At 40.9% G+C, this 10,760-nt stretch overlaps 1 protein-coding gene across 1 annotated transcript in view; it reads left to right on the forward strand.

Moving 5' to 3' along the window:
• KCNJ3 (potassium inwardly rectifying channel subfamily J member 3) overlaps positions 1-7,606 on the forward strand; it is a 113,503-nt gene extending 105,897 nt beyond the window's left edge. The window contains exon 4 of the mRNA XM_035131749.2: positions 1,528-7,606. Within this exon, the coding sequence (XP_034987640.1) occupies positions 1,528-2,114 (587 nt within the window). The 3' untranslated portion in view covers positions 2,115-7,606. The remainder of the gene's footprint in view (positions 1-1,527) is intronic.
• Positions 7,607-10,760: the final 3,154 nt, after the last annotated feature.

Below are 10,760 nucleotides of genomic sequence, written 5' to 3' on the forward strand. Positions count from 1 at the left end.
TGGCTTGGCAAGACTACTCAGAGTAATTGCTCTGTGTCTAAAATTAATTTCTAGTCTACCCAACCTGTTGTGCTACGTGGTTTTTTTATGTGGTAATTTCATAAACAAAATTTAAGAATGAGCGAAAAACTGGGCTGTGATATAATTTATATCCATTTGGAAAATAATTACAAAAAAACACTTGCATATAATTGCATGCATGTATCTTTCCTCCCCAAGTGATGGGTTGTCTTAGGTGAACAGTAGGTTTTCCCCAGCAGTCATTTTGTAACATTTTCTTTACCAAGCTTGCATACAAAGTCATTTGAGCAGCTCTTGTGCCAGCCTAGTTGTGTTCGCAAAATGTCCCTTGGTTGGGACTACAGTAGCCATGGTTGGCTACTGTCAGGGATGATGTTGCCAGTGCCACCTGCCCCTCATTTGGGTGGGTGCATTGGAGCACTCCTCAATAGCAGGGATTTAGCCTACAAGGTAGAAAGGAAATTCCCTTTGGTATCAATGCTATGTTAGTGTTGTTGCTTATTTACTGTGTATACGGTTAGCCACACAGATGAACCAGTTTGCCACAGTCAATACAATATCCTTTGGGCAAAGGGTGTTACATACCGGTAAATAAGAATCTAATCTAATCTTTCACGTGATTCCTAGCCATAAGGATAAATCAAGGGCCTAATAAGAAGGGTGTTCCTCATGAAATGTTTTCCATGTGTTATAGTAAACCACTCAGTCGTGAAATTTGACTCCCATTGTTCTAGGCGCATTTTGTGACAGGGATTTCCATTTGTGCGAGCAGTTTCTGAGCTCTGGGTGCAATACTGTGCCTAAAATTTCAGATTAAAACCGCAGAGTGGAAGGAAAGGAGGACCTTTTTTCTGCCTCTCCACTTCCAGATACTGTCTGAAGACTGGAAAAGAAACCCTCTTAAGAATATTAGGGGCAAGGGAAGGACTAGACCTTGTGAAAAGTGAACATAATATTTTAGCTGCAGGTCATTCATTTTCAGCTTTGTATTCTAATAAAAAAGTACCCCTAGACATTGTGTTGTTGCACCCATAATCTAGGTTTAAGGTGACATTTAGCTCCTAGCTTTCATATCTCTGTTTCTACTGCTGATTGGAATTCTAACCAAAGTATGACTCTCCTCTTCTTTCAGTAAGTTTGTGACTTCTTTGTTTTTGATCATAGGTAACAGTAATTCTGTTTTCTGCACATTAATGCATGAACTGAGTCTCCAAGAAGTACAATGTCATATGTCAGCTGTGTATTAATAATATATTCTTATTGTGATTCATATTTATGCATTTTTTTTGGGGGGGGCAACAATTGAGAAGGTCTGCACCGTGCCTTGGATCCTCATGGCAAGCTGTTCTGTTATGTTATAGGTGGAAGCTTGTTTCATATGGTGTTTCTAATATGTGAATCATTGCCATGTTCCACTGTCATAAATAGACCTAGTGGATTAAATATGAACTATACCATTTTATTTCAAGTTATTGACCAAGCTCTTGTTTGCCTTTGAACTTGTAGGGATGACTTGTCAAGCCAGAACATCCTACACAGAAGATGAAGTTCTTTGGGGCCACCGTTTCTTCCCTGTTATTTCCTTAGAGGAAGGATTCTTCAAAGTAGACTATTCCCAGTTCCATGCAACGTTTGAAGTCCCTACAGCACCTTACAGTGTGAAAGAACAGGAAGAAATGCTCCTTATGTCCTCCCCATTAATAGCACCAGCTGTAAGTAACAGTAAAGAAAGGAATAATTCTGTAGAATGTCTAGACGGCATAGATGACATTGGTACAAAGCTACCGTCAAAACTGCAGAAAATGACTGGAAGGGATGACTTTCCTAAAAAACTGCTGAGGATGAGTTCTACCACTTCGGAGAAAGCCTACAGCATGGGGGACCTACCTTTGAAACTCCAGCGAATAAGTTCTGTCCCTGGCAACTCAGAAGAGAAACTGGTATCTAAAACCACAAAAATGATGTCAGATCCTATGAGCCAGTCTATGGCAGACTTGCCACCGAAACTTCAAAGATTATCCGGAGGAGGAGGTAGAATGGAAGGAAACCTCCCCCCAAAACTGAGGAAAATGAATTCTGATCGGTTTACATAACATGAACAGACATATTAGGTATTATTTCAAGTTTGAATCACAATTCAATCCAATTGAGCAGGAAAGCAAACACATTGAAAATTGCATTTGATGACTGGTTTTCCTTAAGAGTTACATGCACTCTGGGACATGTATTCCCCCAAATTAAGGACTCTTGTTGAATTCTACAACTTCAGTATAGGACCATATGAAAGCTAACAAGCTAATATTAATCGGCATGTAGTACACCACAAGCATGCAATAATAGTGTGCAAATTTTGCATATAGTTTTATGGCATGGTTCTTACTATATTTATACTGTATATTACTGGGGGGGAGTTTAAATGGGGTGTATTCTCCTATATTTCTTAAGCGTTAAGTAGTAGATAAAACATCCAAGTGGGTTACTAACAGGGCAGGTTATACATTTGTTTATAATGGGGACTATCCAGCCAAAGTAAAACATTTTAGGCGTGATCCATCTGCCCACTGCAGCCTTCCCAGCAAGTGGAGAGGTTATCTGCTGCCAAGCCTCCTTCCCTCCCTATCCCCAACCCCCGGTAAGTGGAGAACTATGCAGAAGTGCACATAAAGGACAATTTGGAGCATCCTCGTTCTTAAAATTAAGTAAGAGCTTAGATGGCTTCTATTTCCATCGATGGAAATGATAAACGTTTCATGTTGGCTGAATCTTGCCCAGTACCCTTTTACTCTCCTGATGTAAACTGTGATGTTTTGTTCAGACAGTTATAGTGCATGTTTCTTTGTTAGATTCAGACTATCAGTATTAGGAATAATGAACACCAATGCTTTTAGACTTAATCTCCTAACTTTATTGTTTACTTTTAACAGTTTCCTCCACTTCTTTGGGAGGGAGAGCTACAGAGATCCCTGAACCTGTGCTTTATATATATTTATATATTTTTTTAAAAAGTGCAATGGTTAGAAGTGGGTTTAATGCGTGCAAAATAAGGACAGCTTTCCATTTTAGACACAGTGCATAAAAATCCAAAGCAAGTAAGAGTGATTGGTGCTTAGAATCATAGAATTGAGGAGTTGGAAGGGGCCACGAGGGTCATCTAGTCCAACCCCCTGCAATGCAGGAATCTTTCATCCAACGTGGAGCTCAAACCCACAACCCTGGGAGATTAAGGGTCTCATCCTCTACTGACAGTTTAAATAATATGAAACAAGCTCTCTTCCACCATCCCTGACTATTGGCCATGCTGCCAGGGGCTTATGGTAATTGTAGTCCAAAATATGTGGAGGGCACCAGTTTGGAGATGGTTGCACTTAATATTAACCCCCCCCCAATAACTTGTTCTTCAGAGCCTTGAATAAAGCTGGATTCAGACAACTGAGAGCCTCCCCAGTAACTGCTTAGAACCTTAAAGTGTAGCATCTAAAATCCTGGGGGAAGTGTTTGACTTTAACAATGGTAGCCAGTGTCGTGTTCTCAAGATCTTGTTGGACCACAACTTTCATCATTAGCCATGCTGGCCCGGATGGTGAAAGTTGTAGTCCAGGCATCCCCAAACTTGGCCCTCCAGCTGTTTTGGGACTACAGTTCCCATCACCCCTGACCACTGGTCCTGTTAGCTAGGGATGATGGGAGTTGTAGGCCAAAACATCTGGAGGGCCACAGTTTGGGGATGCCTGGTTTATGTTATCACCATTTCAGTGCCACCTCACTGTCTATTGCAAGCCTCCTAGTCATCTGAATCTACTTGGAAGGGATTTTTTTTTTTTTTTACGATGACTACTGCATTAAGGTGTGTAGCCTTTGTTAGTTTAGGGTGCTTTCTCACACTACCAACCTTACCTTGTGAGGCAATAATTATCAGATACATGAAAGCAGAGGAAGATAAATGGTGACTATCTGCCAAGACTGCATCATCAAAAATATTGCAGCATTAGCACCTGTTCTATAATGACCCTGGGCCTCTCCCATTTGGTGCACAAAAATGTTTTTTTTAAAGCACCTTTTTAGCCCAGTCTAAAACTGACATTATCTGCTAGCAGAATAGGCAAGCTCAGGGGTAACGATCTGAAGTCATACAATGAGGAGCCATCAATGTTGCTATATCAGTATTGATCCCTTGTGCTTGCCTCTGCGTACCAGTGTTGCAGCCAAAATGCTGCTGAAAGTATCAGGATAATGGTAACAAATTTTGCACATGACCTCTCTTGTAAATAGGCAAATAAGTCAGAGGTTCCTGGCAGGAGACAGACTTGCATAGGAAATTTCATTTTCCAGGGATGGGATTGCTTAATTCCAGCTAATACAGAAATCAGTGGTTGAGATGGGGGTTCACCCTGGTGAAAAGCAGCATTGATGGGTACAGACTTCTTGGGGGCCCAACAGATACTGTCATGATCTGCTGGGCTCTGTGGAATTTCAACAAAAAGCCAAACATAATGGTGGTAGGGGAACCAATAGGAGGTGTTTCTGCCAATTCCTGTTTAGGAGAAACTTAGCTATAAAAGCACAAGCCTTTTGTTCTTTGCAATCTTAGACAAGGCAAAATTGAGCTCTTAGGGTTTTTCCCCCCCTAGTTAACAAGAATCTTGCATGTTCAATTGTTTTGTGAAATTCATATAATTCTAAAGCATTAGTGTTCAATAATCGCCTGGAAGTCATAAGCTGAACCTCCCCCCTGCACTGAGACAAGAGCCACAATCCTAAGAATAGGATTGCTAAATGGAGTAATACAAGTAGCCCATAATATATAGCCTACGATAATTCCGTTTACAGTGTGCTGCACACATAAGACATCAGGGATCAAGGTGAATCATGCCAGAGGTGCCTGTAGGACCAGGAAAATGTTTAATAAAACCCATCTGGCTTAATTATAGAAGTGTTCTACATGCTATGGGGAAAGACAAATAAATGAGATTATCTGGCCAAGGGTAAAACTTTCCCAATAGGATGATCAGTCAAGCCCCGAGCATGCAAAGCAAGGGCAATATATTAAGTACCAAAACAAAAATGCTACTATTGATGTAAATGCATAATCTTTAGACAGTATTCAAAGAGACACACTAGGTGATCCCAAGGGCTTGTGTCCAACTAGAAGTAAAGTTCACTGCCTCTGCCCTCTTATCAGTTGCAGATCCCGATTTTGAAATCGGTGTCAGTTTGCCAAAAATATGAAGTGAGGGAATGCAACTAGAGAAACAGAAGTGCACACAGCTTTATTAGAAGTACAGTGCTAGCTGTGTAGCTATTCAGATCTAGATCTTACTCTGCTGTCATGGAGTAGATCCAAAAGAAAATGACAACAAATTCAGAACACAGCAAAGCTCCGTGATCTGTATACCAACTTTTGAATGGCAAACATTTAGTTTGCGTTTAAATTGGACTTGTATTTTTAATGTTGAAAAATAAAGGAAATGTTAGGTTCTTATTTTTTATTTTTTTTACAAATAATATTATGAGAATTTGCCTGACACTCCCCCCAGGTTTTATACTGATTATTTGAACTGAGCAATTTTTATTTGTTTTAAGTACAGTACTACAAATAGAGGGCTAATTCCATGGATGAATGTGCATCACTTGATCTCTCATCAGTTGATTAATTTCACCTGAACTTGTGAACATCCACAAACAAAACGTTCTGGCTCAGTTGCAGCTAACCACTCACATAAGAGGGATTTCCTTTTTCTCTCTCCCTGTGGCAGCCTCCCCATGCATCCGAAAAACATGCTGCAGAAACGATGCGATGTATGTGGGATGCTGTGGTGGGAAGAGGGAATCAGCATAAATTTGGACTCCCTCTTAGGATTGCCCCATTGGACTCAAATCACTGGATCCTCCGTTTGCGCTGAGGCAGTATGAAAGATGCAGGATTGCTCTGAGGTGTCTGTTGCAGACATACCAGTCATTTCTAGATCTTGCCATCATCAAGTGCTCAACATGCATAAATGGGACTCACCCTGAGTGATAATAAGATGACTGGTAGCAGTGCCATTTTGACGCATATCTTCTAGATCACCCTCATCTCTGTTCTTTGTATAGTATGTAGTAGCGGTTATTCTGTGGAACAAAACAGGGTTAATTAAAACCAATGAATACTAAATCTGTCCCAAGTTTGGGATTCTGTGTGAAGCCATTTTTATTTAATAATCTGAAAATTGGTTGGTTGGGGTGGGGGTTTGTTTTGAGTGCTGGTGGGACAATAAAAAATTTAAGTTATTTCATTCATATGGCATACATTTAGCTAAATATGATTCCATATATACATTAGCATCTCAAAAGGGCTCTGAACCATTTGGAAAGAAAGAAAGAAAAACCCATGAATGAATGACCAATTCATTGCTCTGTATAACACAATGGCAAAAATAGTAGCAGATCTACCAAAACCTGAAAATAGTCAATCATTTTGTAAACTATAAGCAGTGAAAAGGAGACTATGCTACATTGCTTGTGGAGCCAAGGGGTGAAACCACAGGGAGATGTGTCTATCACGCCGTATTTGTACAAGCTTTGCATTTTCTTCCAATTTTGTTTACTAGTTTAAAATGTGTGAATTGAAATGCATGCTGTTCGACCTTTAGCTCAAACTGTCAATTCATTTCACTGTGTCTGTAATTCCATGCGAAGAAACACAGCAAAAAGTAGAGAACCTGTATTGTGACCAGAATTCCGCTGTGTGAATAACTTATACAGTTTTTTCCACACCCACCTTTTAACATCCTCTTTGGCAACATGTAATTTGATTTCTGTGGCATATTGTACACACACGTTAAAGAACTCACATTGTTTCTTGAAGAAAAAAAAACCCACTTCTCTGTACTTAAGTGTGGAGGCTGGACATTTTGTGCCACTTGCCTGTCTCATGCTTAAATGTTAACTTTATCCATTATTGAAACTTTAATAATGAATGAATCTTCTACTCTTTAATCATGCGTTAGGATCTGAGTTTGCATAGCAGCAAGAGCAGTTACTCATCTATGCAGTACAAGGCAATCTCTGTGCAGTGCAAAATTGCGCGCAGAAACAGGAGTGTTCAAAAGAAAAAGTTAACTTCAATTTATTCAAAGGACCTGAAATATTAAGCAAAAATAGTTTTTCCTCCTGCCGGAATTAAGATTGTCCAGCCAACCCTGCAGCATGCACTGTGTACTTAGATTAAAATATATTTGCTTTTAATCGATACATCAAAGAGTGGTTATAAAAAAATGGCAGTTTTTTTAAAGCAATTGTATATTTTTTCATTAGTAATCTTTTTTACTAGTCAAGCAGCCACTCTGGTTTCATCATTCGCTTTTCTGCCCGGCCCTAATGCTTATGCTACCCAGACAATTCTGTTTGACTGCACAGCAGGTCTGTGTTTTTGACTGCTGAATTTATGCTTGAATTATACTGTAAATTGTACATATTCAAATTAGAATCAAGTGATTGCATTTTCTGGCATGCACTCTATAACTGTATAAATGTACAACTTTATTTGGATAATATAAAAAAATTAACAAACTCTTGTACTCATTAATACTGCAAGCTCAGTTTTATCTAAAACTATATTAAACTTTCAGAAAATTATTGGATTTAAACACCAGTGTTTGTCTAGTTTATCTAATTATGGACTTTCTTAAAAAGCAAAAGAATATTCAGTTTGTTTTAAAAGTTGCATAGAGACTTTGGAAATAGCCTCAGAATTTGACTTATACCATATTCTTAATATATATGAGGGGCTTACTTCCAAGTAAACATGTTACTGTCAGGCTGTACTGCAAAGTATACCATGAAATACCCATTTGTTTAATATATCTGTGAGGTTTCTCCCTCCCTAAAACAAAGAAGGAATGTGCAAGCTGTTCTGTGAGCATATGTTTCTTATCTGTCACTGAGGGAGTCTTTCGATTAATAATCAGCATTATAGTGACACCTGGTAATGGAAAACAAGCATTACAACAAACAGAAGTAAAAATATTAAGACACTAGTCAAAAAGGAGAGAGAGACCGTATCTGCCAATTCATTGAGGATAAAAGGTAAAGGGACCCCTGACCATTAGGTCCAGTCGTGACTGACTCTGGGGTTGTGGCGCTCATCTCACATTATTGGCCGAGGGAGCCGGCGTATAGCTTCCAGGTCATGTGGCCAGCATGACAAAGCCGCTTCTGGCGAACCAGAGCAGCACACAGAAACGCCGTTTACCTTCCTGCTGTAGCGGTACCTATTTATCTACATGCACTTTGACGTGCTTTCGAACTGCTAGGTTGGCAGGAGCTGGGACCGAGCAACGGGAGCTCACCCTGTCACGGGGATTCAAACTGCCGACCTTCTGATCGGCAAGCCCTAGGCTATGTGGTTTAACCCACAGTGCCACCCATGTCCCTTCATTGAGGATACGTACTAAATCATATTGAATCCTAACCTCATTACCTTTCTGTTTAAAATTTATGATCAGCAGCCATATTTCCTTATTATGCCCCAGTGTTTTACGTATATTTGGCAAATACAGGAAAAGAACTCTGCTTTAAATTGTGGTGAACTGCCGGGTTCTCAGCACATAACTTGTTGAGCAACTTTCCAAACTCATTGCCAGCTGATCTGTTGTGCAAGCAGCAATCATATTCATTTTGATGAAGGGAGTTGATCTAGAATCAGGATTGGCCAAAGAGCTAATCACTAGAGGCTGCTTAGAGACCGTTACAGTAATCTAGGCTGCAGCAACCTCAGATCACATTCAATACATTTATATTTATTGCAAACCACTAAATTTCTATTAATTTCTAATGTTTGTAGAACCACCCATGGCTCCTCTTCTGTGTTCTTTGGACAGCAGTTAGGTACCAAGTCCTGATCACATTGCTTCTATTTAATGGAAGTAGTGGTCAAAGAAGTAAACCTGCAGCTTATTTTATGCTCATGCTACTTGTTCATAGTCTGTCTTTATACTGACCTATATTGAACATCAGAAGCCAATCAGAAGCCACGCTTTGGTTTCCAAACGTTTTGGAAGTCGAACAGACTTCAGGAACAGATTCCGTTCGACTTCCAAGGTATGACGGCACATGTATCTTGTTCATTTGATAAATCAAACGGCCTTGGTCCTGTATACCTGAAGGAGCGTCTCCACCCCCATCATTCAGCCCGGACACTGAGATCCAGCACCGAGGGCCTTCTAGTGGTTCCCTCATTGCGAGAGGTGAGGTTGCAGGGAACCAGACAGAGGGCCTTCTCGGTAGTGGCACGCCCTCCCAGCAGATGTCAAGACAATAAGCAATTATTTTACTTTTAGAAGACAACTGAAGGCAGCCCTGTTTAGGGAGGTTTTTAATGTCTGATGCTGTACTGTTTTTAATATTCAGTTAGAAGCCGCCTAGAGTGGCTGGGGAGGGTTAGGGTTAGGGTATAAATAATAAATTATTATATTATTATCATCTGTAACAAGACTGAATAGAGGAGCACACTAAATAATTCTTTTCCTCACTCCACTGCGCTTTCACAGCACACATCTCAAAATAAACATGCCAATTTATCATCTACAAATGAAATTAAATGTGTCCTATAAAACTCATTCAAGTCTTTTGAAAATACAAGTCCAGTGCCAAAGACCTGAATATATAAATAAATGTCCTCTCTACACTATGAAGGACAGCCATAAATAAAAGGAAAGTTTGTTTATCATGAGATTAATACCGTAAGTATAATGGATATTTGCTGTGCAAATACTTTGTTCAAACAGATACCATTTCACATTTGGACCTGCCTGCCCAGCCTTTCTCCTCTCTGCCTCTCCCCCATAACCTGCTGTATACCACAGTATGCCAGAACGTAGGCATGGGGCAACTGACAAAGATCGTTCCCACAACAAAATACGTCTGTGCTCAAGAGTCACCACATCAGATGTTGCCATTCTGTACCAAAATAGATGAACCCATGCAAGCAAAAAGCCTTTAGGTAGTAGGTGTGATGTGTAATGAAGAGGCGCTCACTGCATCCACATGGAATAGCACAACTGGAAACAGCTCCTATGCAAGGGGGTGCGAGAACGTGGGCTGCAGGATTCCCATGGACCATCATCCATGGGCCGGACAGGCGCAGAAGCGATTTCCAGTGCCGCGCTGCCCATGTCTGGAACACCAGAAATGGCTTCAGCGCATGTCCGCGGCTGCACAGAAGCAATTTCTGGTGCTGGCTGCCCATTTCCAAAATGTCTGCAGCGCCAGAAATCGCTTCTGCGGCTGCGTAGACGCAATTTTCGGTGCCGCTCGGCGAGTCCCCGTGCCGCGCTGGTTTACCGCAGGGGGGGGACTTGCCGAGCAGGTGGCTTGGTTCATGGGTGGCCTGTGGGCCGGATAAATGGCCCCCATGCGCCGTATCCAGCCCAGGGGCCGGAGGTTGCCGATGCCTGTGCTAGTTGGTCTGCTCCGCATCTTCCAACATTCAGCTTCATTGAATATCCCTGAGTTGTTGTGGGAGAAAAGCGTTTCACTGTCCGCTTTCTTGGTACCATGCACAATTTTATACACCTCTTATCACATCTCATCTTACTTGCCTTTTCTCAGAACTGCAAAGCCTTAACAGGGATTCGCTCCACCCCCTTGGTAATTTCCGTTGCCCTTTTCTGCACCTTTCCCAGCTTTACAACATTGCATATAGTGCTGTTTTTATATATAAACAAGTGCCGGAACTCACCATGAACGCCTCCCTTGTTCTC

The sequence above is a fragment of the Zootoca vivipara genome, chromosome 1 (genome assembly GCF_963506605.1).
Source record: "Zootoca vivipara chromosome 1, rZooViv1.1, whole genome shotgun sequence".
Classification (NCBI taxonomy): Eukaryota; Metazoa; Chordata; class Lepidosauria; order Squamata; family Lacertidae; genus Zootoca; species Zootoca vivipara.